The 21,062-nt window shown below is 53.8% G+C and overlaps 1 protein-coding gene and 1 long non-coding RNA gene across 2 annotated transcripts; one reads left to right on the forward strand and one right to left on the reverse strand.

Moving 5' to 3' along the window:
- Window positions 1–2,539: 2,539 nt before the first annotated feature.
- Window positions 2,540–5,273, forward strand: KLF2 (KLF transcription factor 2). The gene is made up of 3 exons (XM_028838941.2): window positions 2,540–2,713; window positions 2,947–3,763; window positions 4,596–5,273. Exons 1-3 carry the CDS (start codon window positions 2,639–2,641, stop codon window positions 4,769–4,771), a joined length of 1,068 nt encoding a protein of 355 aa, XP_028694774.2. The 5' UTR covers window positions 2,540–2,638; the 3' UTR covers window positions 4,772–5,273.
- A 253-nt stretch (window positions 5,274–5,526) lies between these two features.
- On the reverse strand, window positions 5,527–9,042 carry LOC144336842 (uncharacterized). Its single transcript, XR_013409196.1, has 2 exons — window positions 8,368–9,042; window positions 5,527–7,460 (listed from the first exon to the last, which is right to left on the reverse strand). It is a non-coding gene; the product is annotated as an uncharacterized LOC144336842 (long non-coding RNA).
- Between the last annotated feature and the right edge of the window lie 12,020 nt (window positions 9,043–21,062).

The following is a 21,062-nucleotide window of genomic DNA, read 5'->3' on the forward strand; positions in this document are numbered from 1 at the left end:
GGCAATTCAATTCCCAAAGCACACAAGCAGGCCCATCTCCCAAGCACTGGTAGAGAGTTCAGTGTCACACAGGATGTCACCTACTTCCACAACAAAGAAGCCCATGTGAACTCACAATAGCCATTTGGGGTAAAGTACTATTCTTATGTGTATTTCACAGATTGAGGAGGCAAACCCAAACAGGCACAGCCACTGGTTCAAGGTCACACAGCGCATGCTCAGTGGCTGAGGCTGACTCACAGCCATTTCGGTGGTAACTGCAGAAAGCAAGTTTGTACTCAACTTGAAGTCTCTGGTGACTGGGTTTGGTGGGGGCTGCAGAGGAGACCCTGCAGAGTGCATTTCTGCAGGGGCTGAGAATCCAAGCTTCCAGAGCAGGAGTTGCCTGCATCCCTCACCACCTGGCTCCAGGTTCCTCTTGGGATGCTCTTCCTCCAATACCCACAAGGTCCCCAGTGACTTTTTCACATAAGCTCACATTTCACCTCCTGGGTGAGATTCAAAATTTCCCCATTTCTGCCCTCCCCCTGCCTCATCACACACTCACTTTCTAGTCCCTTCTACCGCTCCATTTTTCTTTTTAAACCCCTATCAGTAAGGCCAGGCGCAATGGCTCACACCTGTAATCCCAGCACTTTGGGAGGCCGAGGCGGGGGGATCGCCTGAGTCCAGGACTTCAAGACCATCCTGGGCCCATTCTACAAAAAAATACAAAAAAACAAAAAATTAGCCAGGCACAGTGACATCCACCTTGTAATCCCAGCTACTTGGGAGGCCAAGGCAGGAGGATCACTTGAGCTCAGGAGTTTGAGGCTGCAGTGAGCTGTGACTGCACGACTACACTCCAGCCTGGGCAACAGAGGGAGACCCTGTCTCAAAAAAACCCAAATGAATAAACCTCTATCCTTCCCTCCTCCACTAAAGTGGAGGTCGCCTAGGGCACGGGTCTTGTCTATCTCCTGGTTACTCTGTCCCCAGTGGCCACACAGGGCTGGCAGACAGTTGTAACAGGAGTGACAGTCCCTGGCCAGCAGGGATATGGTGTGGGGGACAGAGGTGGAGCAGTGAAGGGACCCATTGGGCAGCATTGTCCTCTGACACCCCCGATGCTGGAGTTGTACTGGGGGAATGACCGTCATCACCGGTCATTCTGAGTTACTTAATTCGCTTATGCAAGTTGGTAAAGGAACCCAGCCTGCCTGTGCCTGCTGGACCTCCAACTTCTCCCAGCCACCTCTGCCTCAGTTTCCCTGCACTTGACGGGCTTGAGGTTGGGGAGGAGGGGGTGGGTGTCTCAAATGTCAAAGATTTAACGTGTCTTGATGTTGCCACACAACAGTTTTGTTTTGTTTGTTTTCTTGAGTCTCCTCTATCACCCAGGCTGGAGTGCAGTGGTGTGATCATAGCTCACTGCAGCCTCGACCTCCTGGGCTCAAGCAATCCTCCCATCTCAGCCTCCCACTACACCCAGCTAATTTTTTTTTTTTTTTTTTTTTTTTTTTTTTGAGACGGAGTCTGGCTCTGTCGCCCAGGCTGGAGTACAGTGGCCGGATCTCAGCTCACTGCAAGCTCCGCCCCCCGGGTTTACGCCATTCTCCTGCCTCAGCCTCCCGAGTAGCTGGGACTACAGGCGCCCGCCGCCTCGCCCGGCTAGTTTTTTGTATTTTTTAGTAGAGACGGGGTTTCACCGTGTTCGCCAGGATGGTCTCGATCTCCTGACCTAGTGATCCGCCCGTCTCGGCCTCCCAAAGTGCTGGGATTACAGGCTTGAGCCACCGCGCCCGGCCTAATTTTTTTTTTTAAGAGATGGGGGCCACTGTGTTACCCAGGCTGGTCTTGAACTCCTGGTCTCGAGTGATCCTCCTGTCTCAGCCTCCCAAAGTGGTGGGATTACAGTGTGAGCCACTGCACCTGGTCTACACAAGGTGGTTTTTTTTTTTGTTGTTTTTTGTTTTTAACAGGGTGATGTGCACACGGTGGCGCCCTCTGGGTGGTCCCACAACAGACGAGGGGCCCAGCCTCACCCATCCATGAATCCTGGAGACTCCAGGCTTCCCATCCACCCAGGGTTCTGCGGACCTCTGAAGCTAGAGCCAATCTCCCCTTCCGTCAAGGGATCCGGGGAGGCCGCCAAGCCCGGTGCTCCCCTGAGTTTCCGAGAGGCCCCGACACCGCCCCCGCTCCAGGTCCCCGGGATGCTCGCGCAGGCGGGAGCCCGGGGCGCCCGGGGGATCCCTGGGCGTCACGCCGCTGTTGTGGAGCGCGTGTTGACAACGTCGCCGGGGAGACCGGCGGGGGCGGGGCCCGGGCAGGGGGAGGCGCGGCCCTGGCTGCGCGCGAGGGGCCGGGCTGTCAGCGCAGGGCCCGGGCCGCCGCAGTGGCCACGGCCGCCGCCGCCCGCCGGCTTATATACCGCGGCTAAATTTAGGCTGCGCCCGGAGCTCGTCCCCATCCGGGACGCGTTTCCGCCGCCGCCGCTTTGGCCCGGCCCCCGCGCGCGCCGCGCCTATAAGGCTTGGGGCGGGCCCGGCCGCGGCCCACAGAGCCGTCCCCGCCCGCCCGCGCCCCGACCAGCCCGGCCTCGGGCAGCCACTCACCGGTGTCCCCCGTCCGCGTCCTTCCTCCCCGGGTCCCAGCCATGGCGCTGAGTGAACCCATCCTGCCGTCCTTCTCCACTTTCGCCAGCCCGTGCCGCGAGCGCGGCCTGCAGGAGGTGAGGGCGGCGGGGACGGCGGGGCGGCCGGGACCGTGGGCGGCGGGCTCGGGGTAGTAGAACGTGGGCTGCGGGGTGACAGGACGCGAAGGCGGTGACTGCAGACTCAGGAGAGGAGAATGCGGGCCACGGGGATCGCGGACTCAGGGTGGTAGAAGGCGGGCAGCGGGGGCGGCAGGCAGCGCCCCCCGAGTCCCGCCGCCCGCTCACGCCCATTGCCCTGTCGCCCGCAGCGCTGGCCGCGCGCCGAGCCCGAGCCCGGCGGCACCGACGACGACCTCAACAGCGTGCTGGACTTCATCCTGTCCATGGGGCTGGACGGCCTGGGCGCCGAGGCCGCCCCGGAGCCGCCGCCGCCGCCGCCGCCGCCGCCTGCGTTCTACTACCCCGAACCCGGCGCGCCCCCGCCCTACAGTGCCCCCGCGGGTGGCCTGGTGTCTGAGCTGCTGCGACCCGAGCTGGACGCGCCGCCGGGGCCCGCACTGCACGGCCGCTTTCTGCTGGCGCCGCCCGGCCGCCTGGTCAAGGCCGAGCCCCCTGAAGCGGACGGCGGCGGCTACGGCTGCGCTCCCGGGCTGACCCGTGGACCGCGCGGCCTCAAGCGCGAGGGCGCCCCGGGACCGGCGGCTTCGTGCATGCGAGGTCCCGGGGGTCGCCCCCCGCCGCCGCCCGACACCCCGCCGCTCAGCCCCGACGGCCCCGCGCGCCTGCCCGCGCCTGGCCCGCGCGCCTCCTTCCCGCCGCCCTTCGGTGGCCCTAGCTTCGGCGCGCCTGGGCCCGGCCTGCATTACGCGCCGCCTGCGCCCCCAGCCTTCGGTCTCTTTGACGACGCGGCCGCCGCCGTGGCAGCCCTGGGCCTGGCGCCCCCCGCCGCCCGCGGTCTCCTCACGCCACCTGCGTCCCCACTGGAGCTGCTGGAGGCCAAGCCAAAGCGCGGCCGTCGCTCCTGGCCCCGCAAACGCACCGCCACTCACACCTGCAGCTACGCAGGCTGCGGCAAGACCTACACCAAGAGTTCGCATTTGAAGGCGCATCTGCGCACGCACACAGGTGGGCGGCACGCACGGGCAGGCAGCGCCAGCTGGGGGACGCGCGAGGAGGGGTCTGATTCCCAGCGCGCGCCAGAAAATGAATTTAGGACCTCCCTTGGGGCGTGGCTCAGGGGGATCTGGCTGGGGGCGCAAGCTTAAGACTCCACGGGAGGCGTGGCTCGGGAGGTTGGTTGAGGGGGCACACAGGAACCCTCACTAAGGAGGTGTGATCCGAGAGGCTGGGGTGGGGGCTCGCACGCTTAGGACGAGAGGGGCCTCAGGAGGTTGGGAAGGACACTTAGAAAACCTCCTGGGGGCGTGGCTAGGGAGACAGTCTCAGATAGTTGGGGCGGGGGGGAGCAGGCTTAGGAGCCTATGGGCGAGTGGCTCAGAATCCCCGGGGTTGAGGCTCGGGTCGTTGGGGAGTAGGTGTGCGTTTAGGAACCCCGGGGAGATGCTGCATCTCCGGAAGTTGGGGAGGGGGCGCAGGCTTGGGACTCCTCTGGGGACAAGGCTCAGGACCTTGGGGAGGGAGTGTGCGCTTGGGAAACCTTGAGAGATTCCGTGTCTTAAAATGCTGGAGAGAGGGTGCATGCTTAGGACCCGTCGGGGGGGCGTGTCCGCAACAGTGGGGAGTGGACCGTGCGCTCCTCCGACCCCCTGGGGGTGAAGATCCGGATTGTGGGGGGAGTTGGGGATGTAGGGCAAGGATCCCTCGGGGCGCAACACTTCAGCAGGGAGCGCGTCAAGGGCCTGGCTAGGGATAGGTTGCGCTCGCCGGGGTAGCCGGTGTCCATACGTGCCCTGTCCTGGGAGGGAAACTGAGGCTCACTCTCGCCCCCTCCCTGCAGGTGAGAAACCCTACCACTGCAACTGGGACGGCTGCGGCTGGAAGTTTGCGCGCTCAGACGAGCTCACACGCCACTACCGCAAGCACACGGGCCACCGGCCTTTCCAGTGCCATCTGTGCGATCGTGCCTTCTCGCGCTCCGACCACCTGGCGTTGCACATGAAACGGCACATGTAGCCGGGACGCTCCTGCCCACCTGCGCGCGGCCGTGGCGGGTCCCACGCGCCGGGCGCGGCCCCCTCCCAAACTGTGACTGATATTTATTGGACCCAGAGAACCGGGCCGGGCACAGCGTGGCTACAGAGGGTCTCCCTCGATGACGACGACGACGACGCCACCGCCCCAGCCCCCATCTGTGACTGAAGGCCCGGTGGGAAAAGACCACGATCCTCCTTGACGAGTTTTGTTTTTCAAAATGGTGCAATAATTTAAGTGGCATCTTCTCTCCCACCGGGTCTACACTAGAGGATCGAGGCTTGTGATGCCTTGTGAGAAATAAGGGCCTTAAATTGTACTGTCTGCGGCATTTTTTATAATATTGTATATAGTGACTGTGACAAATATTGTATTACTGTACATAGAGAGACAGGTGGGCATTTTTGGGCTACCTGGTTCGTTTTTATAAGATTTTGCTGTTTTTTTTTAATTAAAAAGTTTTGCATCTTTTAAAAAAAAAAAACCACAGTACTGGTCTGGCTGCTTGGAACTGGGGCCTTGGGGCACCTGGGAGGAGGGGGGAGCGGACAGTTTGATGGAGGGCAGCGCCACTAAAGCATCGTGTGCAGTGGGTCCTGCCTCTGGCCAGCACCGGGACTGCCAGCTGCTGTGCCCGCCTGCCAGGAACTTGTGGGTTTTTCTGTAAATTTAAACACTGCATTTTAGGACTGAGAGAGGGTTATTTTAAGGTTGTTCTTTGAGCCATAAATTGCCTCTTTGCCCCAAAGCTGGGAAAGTGCTGGTCCCACTGACGTGGCCTCCTCTAGGCTAAAGAAAAAAAAAAAAAAAAAAAAGCAAAACTTATGTCTTCCTGGAAGCCTCTGAGGTTTTAGCCAAATTTCTGGAGTGCCAGCTTTTTTAATTTTATTTATATTTTTAAAAGGGGTTAACATGCTAAGTTTCTGGCATGTTCTGCCCTTCACTCATTTAGCAAGTCTTCTTAAGGGGTGAGTTCCTCATTCTGCTAGGGGAAAACAGTGAAACCTGTATTCGAGGGCTATGCATGAAGCTCTTTTCCAGATGAGGAAACGGAGGCCCAGAGAGGTAGCCGCAGGGTGGTGGAGTTAGGTTGTTAGCCTGCTCTGTCTGCCTCCAAGGGTCCCTGAACCCTACTGGAAGGGAGTGGTGACTTTTCTGCAATTGACCCACCTGTTGTGTGCATTGGAAGGCAAGGAGAGAAGCCTCCCCTGTAGGTCTCCAGGTGCAAAACATTCACTGCCTCGATGGTGGGAGGTGACCAGTCTGGAAACCCACCTGGAGAGCAGACGAGATCCCTAAATCCTACTGTCCTGAATGTCGCAGTCAGGCAAGGAGGTATCTCTCCCCCCAGATTTCCCCTGCCATCCCTCACCTTCCCCATTCTCGGGGGCCCCGGGTAACCATGACCACCAACCATTGCACAAGTTTCCAGAAAGTGAAAATAGCTCGTAAGCAGTGCCTGCTTTAAAACACTCTCACCCCGTTGCGACAGAGGCTGGGATTTCCTCCCTCCCTCCATCCTTCCTCCTCCCCAACTGGAAACAGCTGAGAGGTGTTTGGTAATCCACAAAAAGCAGAAATACGAGATGACAATCTGATTCATTTTTTGAGAGTAAATAGCCTGGCCTCACTTCCGCTGGTGATAAAGGGTGTGAGTGTTTTTAAGCCTCCCGTACCCTCTGGGTACAGCTTCTGCAGAAACCATCCCAAGGCAGAATGTTGGCCCTTCCACCTGGGGAGATGATCTTCCTTTTGAAAAGCTGGCCTCTGCAGTGCAGGGGCAAAAGAAGGACTTGTGGGTGGTTTGCAACAATATTTTTTGAAGGGTCTCCAGGTTTCCCTGTTCAGCTTAAACTTAGCGATCAAGCTATTTTTCTTGCTTATTTGAAAATGTCTTCCAGGTTTCTCCTGGAAGCCTCTGAGTCCGGTGAAAGGCAAGTCGTTAATGGGGCTGAAGCTGTTGAGTTTCTGTTTCTTGCATGTCTGTTCTGTTGGAGAACAGACAGAATAGAAAGTGTGATCGTTGCACACACAGTTGTACGTTTCAGTAAGAGACAGGCAGCGCTAGGTCATACTGACTAATCCAGAAATATCCCATCATCATTTTTTCCTCCCCTTTCTCACACCCAAACGCCAATTTCCATCAAATATCTTCTGGATCTGTGATGCTCAGTGGAGAGTGACCCAGTCTGGGGACATTTTTGGTTGTCAGCTCGGGGGTGCTGCTGATATCAGGTGGACAGAGGTGGGGGACAGCCCCCACTGCAGAGAATGGCCCAGCTCTGAATGTCAGCAGTGCTGAGGTTGAGACATCGCCTCTGGTTCCTAAAAGATCATTGCTTTTATCAGCAAGAAGGTAACTCTGTGCCAGGAAGCAAGCTTTGGTGGCAAATGCCACCCAGAAAAACTTACGAAGAAAATCTCATCCTGAAGCCATCTTCACTTAGGATTCTACAACCCAATCCCAATATCCCAATGCAAGTTTTTCTTTCTTTCTTTCTTTCTTTCTTTTTTTTTTTTTTTTTGAGACAGAGTCTCACTCTGTTGCCCATGCTGGAGTGAAGTAGCACAATCTCAGCTCACTGCAACTTCTGCCTCCCGGGTTCAAGCAATTCTTCTGCCTCAGCACCCCCTAGTAGCTGGTATTACAGGTGCGTGCCACCATTCCCGACTAATTTTTGCATTTTTAGTAAAGATGGGGTTTCACCATGTTGGCCAGGCTGGTCTCGAACTCCTGACCTCGGGTGATCCACCCACCTCAGCCTCCCAAAGTGCTGGGATTACAGGCGTGAGCCACTGCACCCAGCCCCTCTCTCTCTCTCTCTCTCTCTCTCTCTCTCTCTCTCTCTCTCTCTGTCTCTCTCTCTTTTAGAGCAGGGGATTTGTGGTCACTGGCTGAATTACTTTTCATGGCTGTGATTTTCGCTGTATTCTTTCTTTTCCCCAGACGAAGTTATAATCATTTGTCCATGCTGTTTTTCCCCCGGTGACACATTTGTATTGTCATTTTCATGGCTGCATAATATTCCTTTTACTTATGGCAGTAGTTATTTTTGCAAACAAGCACTGTGGGTAAAAGGGTTGACAAGGGTGAAGGTTTCATTTGGTTTTTTTTTTTTTTTTTTTCATTTAGACAGGGTCTCATCTGTCACCCAGGCTGGAGTGCAGCAGCACAATCACTACAATCTTGACCTGCTGGGTTCAAGTGATCCTCCCGCCTCAGCCTCCCGAGTAGCTGGGACTTACAGGCATGCATCACCATGCCCAGCTAATTTTTTTTTCTCTCTCTTTTTTTGAGATGGAGTCTGGCTCTGTCGCCCAGGCTGGAGTGCAGTGGCCAGATCTCGGCTCACTGCAAGCTCCACCTCCCGGGTTCACACCATTCTCCTGCCTCAGCCTCCCAAGTAGCTGGGACTACAGGCGCCCGCCACCACGCCCGGCTAATTTTTTGTATTTTTAGTAGAGACGGGGTTTCACTGTGTTAGCCAGGATGGTCTCGATTTCCTGACCTCGTGATCCGCCCACCTCGGCCTCCCCAAGTGCTGGGATTACAGGCGCTAGCCACCATGCCCAGCCACCCAGCTAATTTTTAAACTTTTTGTAGAGGTGGGATCTCACTGTGTTGCCCAGGCTGGGCTCAAACTCCTGGGTTCAAGCAATCCTCCCACATCAGCCTCTCAAAATGCTGGGATTATAGGTGCAGATCACCAAGCCCAGCTATGGCGGGGGGCGAGGGAGAGGTGACGGTTTTTAGGGGCTTATTGGCATGGTGCTGGGGAGAGATGTAGGAGCTATTTTTCTGCTAGGCATTTCCTGTAGTTCTGGGGGCCCCAGCACCCAAGCAAGCTGCAGAATGATGTGGTGTGAAGTGGGAGGAGGAAAGGGGGGTTGTCAGAGGCCAAGATGTCTATGGGCTCACCCCTGACTCAGCACCCAGCCCTGTCAACACGGTTGAGTCAGCACCCACGCCTGGCAGCCCCAGGTGGAGTCCCAGGACCATAGGCTCGAGCTGGCTTGTCAGGTGCCAGGGCTGGGTGGCTCTGATTGCCCCGGCCTGAGCTGTGTCAGCTGTGCCAGACCAGTGAGCATCAGCCTTGGAGCTGGGCGCGGCGGTGGTTCTCACCCACAATCCCAGCACTTTGGGAGGCTGAGGTGCGGTGATCTCTTGAGCCAAGGAGTTTGAGACCAGCCTGAGCAACATAGAGAGACCCTGTTTCTGGGGAAAAAAAGTAAAAATACAAAAAATAAAAAAGAGAGAGAGAGAGAAGAAAGAAAAAAACAAAAGATGTTAAAGACATTTGGAGCTGAATCATTCTCCAGTACGGGGCCGTCCTGTGTACTGTAGTGTTCAACAGCATCCCCAGCCTTCACTGACTCAATGCCAATTAACACCCATCCCCCGGCCAGACCTGGTGGCTCACACCTGTAATTCCAGCACGTTGGGAGGCTGAGGTGGGTGGATCACTTGAACTCAGGAGTTCGAGACCAGCCTGGCCAACATGGTGAAACCCTGTCTCTACTAGAAAAAAAAAAAAAATTAGCTGGGCGTGGTGGCAGGTGCCTATAATCTCAGCTACTTGGGAGGCTGAGTCAGGAGAATCACTTGAACCTGGGAGGCGGAGGTTGCACTGAGCTGAGATGGCACCACTGTAGTCTAGCCTGGGTGACATAGCGAGAGTCCATCTCAAAAAAAAAGAAAGAAACCCTCAAATCGGCCGTGTGACTTGGCCTGCCTGTGCCTTAGTTTCCTTGTGTGGAAAATGGGTTTGCTGCCTTGAAAATGAAATGAGAGACTCAACCTCAGAGCCCACCCCTGGGGTGTGGCCAGCACAGTGAGTGTCCCCTGATAAGGTTGGTGTGCTTGAATTTTAAAGCCCCTTCTTCCCTCTCTCTCCCTCTCCCCACGACCCTCTTTGCTCATTCATTCATTCGTTTACCCGTTCATTCAGCAGATGCTCCAGATGCTTCAGCCTCTCGCTGAGTCCTGGCAAGCAGATGTGACTCAGAATTTCAGGAGTGACTCTGGTCACGCGCTATGGCTCACGCCTGTAATCCCAGCACTTTGGGAGGCCGAGGCAGGCGGATCACCTGAGGTCAGGAGTTCGAGACCAGCCTGGCCAACCTGGTGAAACCCTGTCTCTACTAAAAACATAAAAATTAGCTGGGTGTGGTGGCGCACACCTGTAATCCCAGCTACGCGGGAGGCTGAGGGACGAGAATTGCTTGACGGGAGGCAGAGGTTTCAGTGAGTTGAGATCGCACACCGCACTCCAGCCTGAGAGACAGAGCAAGACTCTGTCTCAAAAAAAAAAAAGAGACGCAGCCTCTGGGCCTCGTTCAGAGTCAGTGCCAAAATGTTTGTCGCATGACCTAACTTCGTGCTAAAGGTGGCCCCTGGGACTCGAGCTTGGGTGCTTTCGTTCTAGGCACCTTCAACACATTATCCCTTTCAACCCTCCCCACAAGCCTGACGGTAGCCTAAGCAGCCCCATTTTCAAGACGTGGAAAGTGAGGTTTAGAGAGGGGAAGATTAGCTGGGGGGCCCGGTACAGGTGGCAGAGCTGAGGCTTCAACCCGGGTCTGCCTGGCCCGGCCACCGCAACTCCTCCCGTGCCTAGAAACATCTGAATGCACCAGTGCATCAGGTTTGCCCTGTTTCCCTCCACATACAGGTTCTGGGGGTTCCTGGAAGCCCTGCTGAGTTCCTTCTAGGCTTTTGTCTACAAGGAACTGGGAAGCCCATTTTCCAGGAATATCCCAGACAGGGAGGGGCACGGGGCCAGGGAGAGGCTGGGTGAATGGGGCTCCCTGAGGTGCCGCATAAGAAGTTAAGAGGAGGCTGGGCACAGTGGCTTACGCCTGTAATCCCAGCACTTTGGGAGGCCGAGGCAAGTGGATAATTTGAGGTCAGGAGTTCAAGACCAGCCTGGCCAACATGGTGAAACCCCGTCTCTACTAAAAATACAAAAATTAGCTTGGCGTAGTGGTGGGCACCTGTGATCCCAGCTACTTCGGAGGCTGAGGCAGGAGAATCGCATGAACCCAGGAGGCGGAGGTTGCAGTGAGCCGAGATTGCACCATTGCACTCTAGCTTGGGCGACAGAGGAAGACTCCATTTCAAAAAAAAAAAAAAAAGTTAAGAGGAGCCTGGGGGCCAGGCACCGTGGCTCACGCCTGTAATCCCAGCATTTTGGGAAGCCAAGGTGGGTGGATCACCTGAGGTCAGAAGTTCAAGATCAGCCTGGCCAACATGGTAAAACCCTGTCTCTACTAAAAAAAAAAAAAAAAAAATTAGCTAGGCGTGGTGGTGCACGCCTGTAATCCCAGCTACTCAGGAGGCTGAGGCAGGAGAATCGCTTGAACCCAGGAGGCGGAGGTTGCAGTGAGACAAGATCGCGCCACTGCACTCCAGCCTGGGCGACAGAGCAAGACTCTGTGTCAAAAAAAAAAAAAAAAAAGCTAAACATGGAATTGCCATAGGCCCCAGCAATTCCATTCCTCAGTACCGTCCCAAGAGAAATAAAAACCGGGACACAAACAGATACTTGCACACGCGTGTTCGAAGCAGCACCATTTATACCCGCCAGATGGTGGAAACAGCCCAAATGCCCATCAACTCATGAATGAGTAAAAGTGTGGTGTATCCATATGACCCAGTGGTTTTTGTGTTTGTTTTTTGGGATACGGTCTCGCTCTGTTGCCCAGGCTGGAGTTCAGTGATGTAATCACAGCTAACTGCGGCCTCGAACCCCTGGGTTCAAGCGATCCTCCCGCATCAGCCTCTGGGGCTGGTTCTTACTGGGGGCTCCCCTGGGTGCAGAGGCCAGGCCCAAGCTGGTGCCAGTTAGGGAAGCCATTCCTAGAGTTCTAGAAGGGATACTGAACCCAGGAGGCTGGAGATAGGGATCTCACCAACTCTCTGCTCGTAGCCTGAGCTCTTTCTCCAGCGTGATTTGATCTGCCCCATCACCCTGTTCTTTTCTCTCATCCCATATTTTCTTTCTTTCATTCTTTCTCTTTATTGTGATTAAATATACATAACATAAAATTGACTGTTTTTGTTTTGTTTTGAGATAGGGTCTCACTCTGTTGCCCAGGCTGGAATGCAGTGGTGCAATCACAGCTCCCTGCAGCCTCAACCTCCCCAGGCTCATGTGATCCTCCTGCCTCAGCCTCCAGAGCAGCTGGTACTGGTGTGCTACTATGCCTGGCTAATTTTTCTATTTTTTGTAGAGACTGAGTCTCACTGTATTACCTAGGCTGGTCACAAACTCCTGGGCTCAAATGAACCGCCCACCTTGGCCTCCCAAAATGCTGGGATTACAAGAGTGAGCCATTGTGCCTGGCCAAAATTCACTTTTTTTTTTTTTTGTGACAGAGTCTTGCTCTGTCATCCAGGCTGGAGTGCAGTGGCATGATCTCGGTTCACTGCAACCTCCCGCCTCAAGTGATTCTCCTGCCTCAGCCTCCCAAGTAGCTGGGACTACAAGCACCCGCCACTATACCCAGCTAATTTTTGTATTTTTAGTAGAGACGGGGTTTCACCATGTTGGCCAGGCTGGTCTCAAACTCCTGACCTCAGGTGATCTGCCCGCTTCGGCCTCCCAAAGTGCTGGGAATACAGGCGTGAGCCACTGCGCCTGGTCCAAAATTGGTTATTTTTAAGTGTACAGTACAGCAGCATTAAGTACATTCACAGTGTTGTGCAACCTTCACCACCACCCATCTCCAGAACTTTTCCCTTCTTCCCAAACTGAAACTCTGATCGCATTAAACACTCACTTCCCATTCTCCCCGAGCAGCGGCTGGCCCCCACCTTTCTTCCTTCTGTCTCTACGAATTCGAACACTCTGAGGACCTCCTAGGAGTGGAATCATACAGTTTCTGTCCTTTCCTGTAGCTTATTTCACTCAGCATAATGTCTTCAAGCTTCATCCACGTGGTAGTGTGTGTCGGAATTTCCTTCCTTTTTATGACTCAGTAATATTCCATTGTGTGGAAGGACCACATTTTGTACATTTGTTCATTCTTTGATGAACACTTGCTCATTTCCCCCCTTTGGCTGCTATGAACACGAGTGTGCAAATACCCATTCCAGCCCCTGCTATCAGTTTTTTGGGGATGTGTCCCTAACAGTGGAATGGCTGGATACCCTTTTCTATTTTTTTGTTTTCATTTTTACTGTTAGTTTTTGTTTGTTTGTTTCTGAGACGGAGTCTCACTCTGTCGCCCAGGCTGGAGTGCAGTGGTGCAATCTCGGCTCACTGCAAGCTCCGCCTCCCGGATTCACGCCATTCTCCTGCCTCAGCCTCCCGAGTAGCTGGGACTACAGGCACACACCACCAAGCCAGGCTAATTTTTTTGTATTTTTTTAGTAGAGACGGGGTTTCACGGTGTCAGCTAGGATGGTCTCAATCTTCTGACCTCATGATCCGCCCGCCTCAGCCTCCCAAAGTGCTGGGATTACAGGCGTGGGCCACCGCGCCCGGCCTACTGTTAGTATTTTTTGAGACAGAGTCTCACTCTGTCGCCCAGACTGCAGTGCAGTGGTGGAATCTCGGCTCACTGCAACCTCCACCTCCCGGGTTTAAGCGATTCTCCTGCCTCAGCCTCCCAAGTAACTGGGATTACAGGCGTGCACCACCTCACCCAGCTGATTTTTGTATTTTTAGTAGAGACGAAGTTTCGCCATGTTGGCCAGGCTGGTCTCGAACTCCTGACCTCAAGTGATCCTCTGGCCTCGGCCTCCCCAAGTGCTGAGATTACAGGCGTGAGCCACCGTGCCTGGCCTGGGCGACAGAGCAAGACCCTGTTTTTAAACGTTATTCATGGCTGCTGATATGCTCAAAAGAGTTTTTCTTTTCTGAGCAGCTCGCCTGAGAGCCACTGACCCAGGCTGAGCATCTTCTGCAAGCATCCCCGAGGGTTCGGATTCACACCAGCCGGCATCTGTCGCCTCAGCCTGCAACATTCTGGGCCTCGGTTTCCTCTTCTTTGAAATGGGGTTGACAGCACAGAGCAATGGGAGCACGGCCAGGGCCCTGGCCTTGGGGGCCGCCCGGAAATCGGGGTTTTGTAGCAGGCTGGGTTGTGCAGAGAGGCAGGGGCCGTCGGGGAGATGGACGGGCCTGCGGTGGAGGTGCCGCTCACACCCGGCACACCCGCCCGCCGCCTGCTCAGCCCACAGCCTGCTCTGCGCAGCCAGCTCCCCTCCCCACCCAGGCCCCAGCCATCCCAAGACAGCCTCCTGCAGAGGGGACACAGACCCCTGGACACCAGACCCAGAGGCTCTTAGGCTGGAGACTAAGCTGAAAAGTCCTCACTCTGCAGGGTGGGGAAACTGAGGCCCGGGTATCCAAATCCTCCGGCAGACAGACGCCAACCAACCTTCATGGGTCTTGGGGTCTTCCTGAGTCACAAACACAAATCCCACAGGAAGAGCTGGTCCCGCAGGCGGGATTCCTGCCGGAGATGCCGCTTGCCAGGATTTGACCCCGTTTTAACCTAGAACAGCCAGGTGTGCTGGCTCATACCTGTAATCCCAGCACTTTGGGAGGCTAAGGTGGGAGGATCGCTTGAGGCCGGGAGTTTGAGACCAGCCTGGGGAACACAGCAAGACCCCATCTCTTAAATTAAAAAAATATATATATATTAGCCAGGCATGGTAGCATGCAACTATAGTCCCAACTACTCGGGAGGCTGAGGTGGGAGGATCACTTGGGCCCAGGAGTTTGAGGCTGCAGTGAGCTATGATTGCACCACTGCACTCTGATATGGGCGACAGAGCAAGACCCTGTCTCTAATAAATACATAAATTATTTTTATACTTTATTATAAAATTATAAATTTTATAAAAATTAATTTAATTTAATTTAATAAAAAAAAGCAAGGTAGCTTATGCCTGTAATTCTAGCACTTTGGGAGACCGAGGCAGGCAGATCACTTGAGGCCAGGAGTTCGAGACCAGCCTGGCCAACATGGTGAAACCCTGTCTCGACTAAAAAAAAAAAATTAGCCAGTCACGGTGGTGTGCAGGTATAGTCCCAGCTGCTCGGGAGGCTGAGGTATGAGAATCACTTGAACTCGGGAGGTTGGAGGTTGCAGTGAGCCACGATCACGCCACTGCACTCCAGCCTGGGCAACAGAGTGAGACCCTATCTCAAAATAAGTAAATAAATAATATAATCTAGAACGATGTGAACAGAACATTGCATTGACATTTTGTCAATTGCCACAAAATTGACATTTTGTCAATGGCTTGTCATTGCAAGCCATTTTTTTTAACCTCCCTGCCACCTCCCCTCCTTTTTTTAAAAACACGGGGAGTCTATAAATCCATGAGACCTAACAAGCAGCTATAGGACACTCCACACAACAGAAGGACACACTTTCTTCTTGAAAATGCAAAGAACATTCCCTGGGAGAGGCCAAAGAAGAAATCCAATGCATTGAAAAGGATCGCAATTCTATAAAGTATGTTCTGTGACCACAATGGAATGAAATGAGAAATCAGAAACAGAGAGGAATTTGGCAAACTTAAGAAATATGTGGAAATTCAAGAATGCACTTGTAAAGACAAGGAGGACCTACTCCGAGATTCATCAGAAAATCCTAGTGTTTGAGACCAGCCTGGGCCACATGGTGAGACCCCATCCATAGAAAAAATATAAAAAATCAGCCGGGCATGGTGGCGGGCGCCTGTAATCCCAGCTACTCGGGAGGCTGAGGTGGGAGGATCACTTGAGCCAGGGAGATTGAGGCTGCAGTGAGCCGTGATTGCATCATTGCACTCCAGCCTGGGTGACAGAGTGAGACCCTGTCTCAAAAGAAAAAAAAAAAAGGGGGGGGGGTGGGCCATGTGCAGTGGCTTACACCTGTAATCACAACACTTTGGGGGGCTGAGGCAGGTGAATCACCTGAGGTCAGGAGTTTGAGACCAGCCTGGCCAACATGGTGAAACCCCATCTCTACTAAAAATAAAAATTTTAAAAAAAAAAAATCCACCAAAAAACAAACTAGCTGGGCATGGTGGCAGGCACCTGTAATCCCAGCTACTCAGGAGGCTGAGGTAGGAGAATCACTTCAACCGGGGAGGTGGAGGTTGCAGTGAGCCGAGATTGTACCCCTGTACTCCAGCCTGGGCAACAGAGCGACACTCCACCTCAAAAAAAAAAAAAAGACAGAAAAGAAAATTCTAGCAGTGGGAAGGTCCTTTAGGGGCCTGAGCTCCTGAGTGGTGACCAGTCCGGCTTCGTGCAGGGACTCAGGACACCTGGGGCTCTCTCTGCAGATATGAGATGTGCATGAGATCTTTTGGGTGTTGCCCTACTGAGTTCCAAGGGCTCCTGTGCGGTTGTGGCTTCTAGAGTGGATGACTCCCCCACGATCACTGTGAGGAATACCGAGAGTGGCTGCTTCCCACAGCTTCAAGGCTGCCAATGGGGACTCCACTGCAAGTCCGCTTCTGGGGGGCTGCCACGTGTCCCCAGCTTTTGTCGGGGCCAGCATCCCCTGCTCCCACCCACATTTCCAGGTCCTACAACTCCTGTGGCCCTTCCCCAATCCCACATCTTTGCACAGGCTCTTCCTTATGCCAAAAAGCCCTTCCTGTGTGTCCGTGGGGCAGATGCCAGTCCGCCCCCCGAGGCCTGGCTCCAGCATCACCTCCACTGGGAAGCCTGCCCTGATTCCCATAGAAGCACCCCAGCCTGCCCTGTGCCAGCTTGGACCTCACAGGGTGGCAGGCTCCTCCATCCCACTAGGCTGGGCAACAGCAAAGAGGGGTGCTGAATGACTCGGGGGACCTGGTTGACAAAGGGTCAGGACCGTGAAGGGGACAGTGGTTTTACTCCCCTGTCACAGTCAGAGAGAGCAACACACAAAATCCAAGGCTTCGTGGGATGACAGAATTTCTGACCCCAAGGCTAAGATGATGCTGGGTAGAGTGTGCAGCATGTGGTGTAGACGGGACTTGGATCCGCTGGCCCCGGCTGCCTGGAGATGCTGGGTAGAGCATGTAGTGTGCAATGTAGACAGGATTCAGAGTCCCTCAGCCCTGGCTACCCCTACCTCTGCCCCTTGCCCCTGGCCATGGCCCTGGGCACACACCTAGCCCTCTCTGAGCCACAGCTCCCTCCCACCAGGGCTGGTGAGAAAAGTAAACCGAGAGTGCTGTTTCCTGCCACCCTGCTAGGCGCTCAGCCTCCCTCCACCCGCATCCTCTCGAGTGGGTAGAATCCCAACTGGGGACCCTCTGGCAGGGTCCGGGAGCTGGCACGCGAGCAGGCACTCGGGCTCGGCTGTCCGTCCGTCTGCGGGACACTCTCTGAGATACGCGGCTCTAGATGGGCACAGTCATTCAGGAAACAGCGCCTCACCCACCGAATGCCAGGCGCCACTCCGCAGGCTGCTGTAATTCCACAGGCTGCCTCCTGAATTGCCCTCCGCTTTCAACCTTGACCCCAGGTTGGCCTTTCTGGGGACTGTCCCAAGATCGAGAGACACACTTCACAGCCAAGCCCTGTCTGCAGCCTCAGAGCTATGAGATGCTCCAGCTCCAGGGAAAAAGCTCAGGAATCAGAAGTCTGGCCAGCCTCATCCCACTCCTCTTGGCTTTAACGTAACTCAGAGGCACCAATCCTGGCTCTTGGGACAGAATTCTCCACATTCCCAGTGTGTTTCCGTTGAACCCCAAACCACAAACACATCCTGACATCTCATTTCCTCAGCGTGCCCTGGTGGTGACTCGGGCCACCTTGCCGGGGGCTCATTTTGAGTCATACAGAGATTTGTCGAAGGAAGGGTTTCTCAACTCAGAAGTTGGAGACCGTTCCCACCCACCTCTCTCGCTGCATCTGTACAAGAATTGCTGGCGGGGCTGCTATTCCCTGATGCTTGGATCTGAGCTCTCAGTGACTCGGGAGGCACTGGCCCGGGGCCCTGGACAAATCTAAGCTCAGTTCCTCATGTCACCACTGTCAATCTCAGGCATGGAAAGGCGGCTCTCAGCCTCTTTCCTCCTCTGTAGAGCTGGGCTCTTAGCAGCTCTCTTGGCCGGGCTGTCTCTAATGGATGGAATCTGGGCTATGCCTGGCACATAGTAGGTGCTCAGTGAAGGAATGCTGGCCAGTAGTAAGAGAGGGAGACAGGGCTGGGCATGATGATGTGTACCTGTGGTCCCAGCTACTTAGGAGGCTGAGGCAGAAGGATCCCTAGAGGCCGGGAGGTCGAGGCTGCAGTGAGCTGTGATTGCACCGCTGCACTCCAGCCTGGGCGACATCTTGTCCTTAAAACAATGATAATAACTTATTGAACTCCTGACCTCAGATGATCCACCTGCCTCGGCCTTCCAAAGTGCTGAGATTACAGGCATGAGCCACTGTGTCTGGCCTAATAATAACCTCTAAAAAATTAATCTAAATATAATTTCTAGGCTGGGTGCAAAGACTCATGCCTGTAATCCCAGCACTTTGGGAGGCTGAGGCGGGCGGATCACCTGAGGTCAGGATTTTGAAACCAGCCTGGCCGACATGGCGAAACCCTCTCTCTACTTAAAAAAATGATAATAATAATTAGCCGGGCATGGTGGTACATGCCTGCAGTCCCAGCTACTGGAGAGGCTGAGGCAGAAGAATTGTTTGAACCCAGGAGGTGGACGTTGCAGTGAGTGGAGATCATGCCACTGCACTTCAGCCTGGGCAACAGAGAGAGACTCTGTCTCTAAATAAATAAATGAGAGAGAGAGAGAGAGAAAATCCAAGGAAACAAGCCCATTCATTCTACTTAATTCTGCTGGTCTCTGGGAGGCAGGTTGGGGATGAAGAAATTCCATGTTTTGGGAGAATCCTGACGTCGCCAGTGACTGCCGCACCAGGAGCTAACTTCAGCACAGGTGGAGGGAGGGTGTCCGCGTACAACCTGACCTTGAACTGGGCCTTTCTCAAATGGAAATGTGCATCTCCTTTGGTGCTTTTTTAAGTGGGAGAGGTCCCTGAAAGATTGTTGCCTGGAGGAAAAGTTTTGGTAATTAGCTTTTATTGTTGTTTGCTTGCTTAAGAAACAACTGGGGGCCCAGAGCAGTGAGTGGCTCTTGCCTGTAATCCCAGCACTTTGGGAGGCCGAGGCGGGCGGATTACTTGAGCCCAGGACTTCCAGACCAGCCTGGACAACAAAAATTGGCCAGGCATGGTGGAGTGCACCTGTAATCCCAGCTACTCGGGAGGCTGAGGCGGGAGGATCACTTAAACCCGGGAAGCAGAGGCTGCAGAGAGCCAATATTGCTCCACTGCACTCCAACCTGCTGGGTGACAGAGTGAGACTGTCTCAGAAAACAATTGGAATGTTCATCAAAGCACTATTCATAACAGCCAAAAAGTAGAAACAACCCAAATATCCATTAGAGAATGAATAAGAAAACTGTGATCCATCCACACAATGGATCAGCCATGAAAAGGAATGAAGCGCTGATCCATGCTACAATGTGGATGAGCCCCAAAAACATGCTGAGTGAGAGAAGCCAGACACAAAAGCCCACATAGTGTGAGATTCCATTGATATGAAATGCCCAGAACAGGCAAATCCATAGAGACAGGAAGCAGATGAGTGGCTGCCAGGGGCTGGGAAGGAAAATGGGGAGTGGATGCTGATGGGGACAGGGTCTCCTCTTAGGGGACGCAAATGTTCTGGAATTAGACAGAGGTGATGGTTGCACAATATTGTGAATGCACTAAATGCCACTACATTGTACACTTAATGGTTTGTTTCATGTTATATGAATTTCAGCTCAATTTCAAGATTTAAAAAAAAGCAATCCAGAATAAGTTGCTTCTGTTGTAAAACGTTACTTTTTTTTTTCAGAGGGAGTCTTGCTCTGTAGCCCAGGCTGGAGTGCAGTGGTGCAATCTCGGCTCATTGCAATCTCCACCTCCCAGGTTCAAGTGATTCTCCTGCCTCGGCCTCCTGATTAGCTGGGATTACAGGTGCCCGCCACCGTGCCTGGCTAATTTTTGTATTTTTAGTAGAGACAGGTTTCACCATGTTGGCCAGAAGGATCTCAAATGCCTGACCTCAAGTGATCCACCCGCCTCAGCCTCTTAAAGTGCTGGGATTACAGGCGTGAGCCACCACGCCCAGCCATGTTACTATTTTTAATACAATTCTTCTGTCAATAATGTTTGGACCAAGTATCCATTGATGAATGGATAAAATGTGGTCTATCTAACCAGAAAATGGAATAGCACTCAGTTTTAAAAAAGAAGGAGATTCTAGGGCCGGGCACGGTGGCTCATACCTGTAATCCCAACACTTTGGGAGGCCGAGGCGGGCGGGTCACGAGGTCAGGAGTTCGAGACCAGCCTGGCCAACATGATGAAACCCCATCTCTACTAAAAATACAAATTTAGCAGGGCATGGTGGTGTGTGCCTATAAACCCAGCTACTCGGGAGGCTGAGGCAGGAGAATTGTTTGAACCTGGGAGGCGGAGGTTGCAGTGAGCCAAGATCGCGCCATTACACTTCAGCCTGGGTGACAGTGCGAGACTACAACTCAAAAAAAAAAAAACTAGGAAAGATTCTGACACATGCTCCAACAGGAATTATCCTAAGTGAAATACGCCAGACACAAAAAGAGAAATACTGTATGAGTCCACGCATCAGATTCATAGAGACAGGAAGTAGAATGGTGGGTGCGAGGGGCTGGGGGAGGAGGAAATGGGGAATGAGTATTTAGTGGGGGCAGAGTTTCAGTTTTACAAGCTGAAAAGAGCTCTGCCGCGTAACATGAATGGACTGGGGTGAGCCATGAAGACTGGAGGGCCCTGAGACAAGAGAAAGGATGACAGTTCCAAGGCTTCAAACAGATGCTCTGAGAGAACCAGTCCTCAGAAAGGCTGAGAATCCCTGGAATTTTTCCTGGGCTGGAAGGGATCTGCTCTGTAGCTTAAAGGCCTTGGCCAAGGGCCTGAAGACCCACCCATCTTTCAGGCCTGGAGCACTCCAACCCCTCAAATTTAAATACAGGCGCTTTCTACGCATGAGTGCCAAACCATTTCCAGTAAGTCTCATTGTCAGCTATAAAAATAACCACTGTCGAAGCAGAGACAAGCTCGTGATGCAGCCAGGCAGTGCCACAGAGAGGCAATGGCATCTGTCCCCGTCAAATGGAAAGTCCCCTGGCCAAGCCCCTGAATTCAAGCGAACATCTTGGTCTTGGATGTGACCACCTGAACGGTCATCGAGAAAGTGCTTGGTCCATAGAAGGCACCCAGGACACTTA

The sequence above is a fragment of the Macaca mulatta genome, chromosome 19 (genome assembly GCF_049350105.2).
Source record: "Macaca mulatta isolate MMU2019108-1 chromosome 19, T2T-MMU8v2.0, whole genome shotgun sequence".
Taxonomy (NCBI): Eukaryota; Metazoa; Chordata; class Mammalia; order Primates; family Cercopithecidae; genus Macaca; species Macaca mulatta.

Excerpts from the sequence above, each read along its gene's own strand:
- KLF2 (XM_028838941.2), top strand. The coding sequence starts at position 2,639 with ATGGCGCTGAGTGAACCCATCCTGCCGTCCTTCTCCACTTTCGCCAGC. Across the intron at positions 2,714-2,946 it reads GCGAGCGCGGCCTGCAGGAG|CGCTGGCCGCGCGCCGAGCC; the intron begins GTGAGGGCGGCG and ends TGTCGCCCGCAG. Across the intron at positions 3,764-4,595 it reads GCATCTGCGCACGCACACAG|GTGAGAAACCCTACCACTGC; the intron begins GTGGGCGGCACG and ends CCCTCCCTGCAG.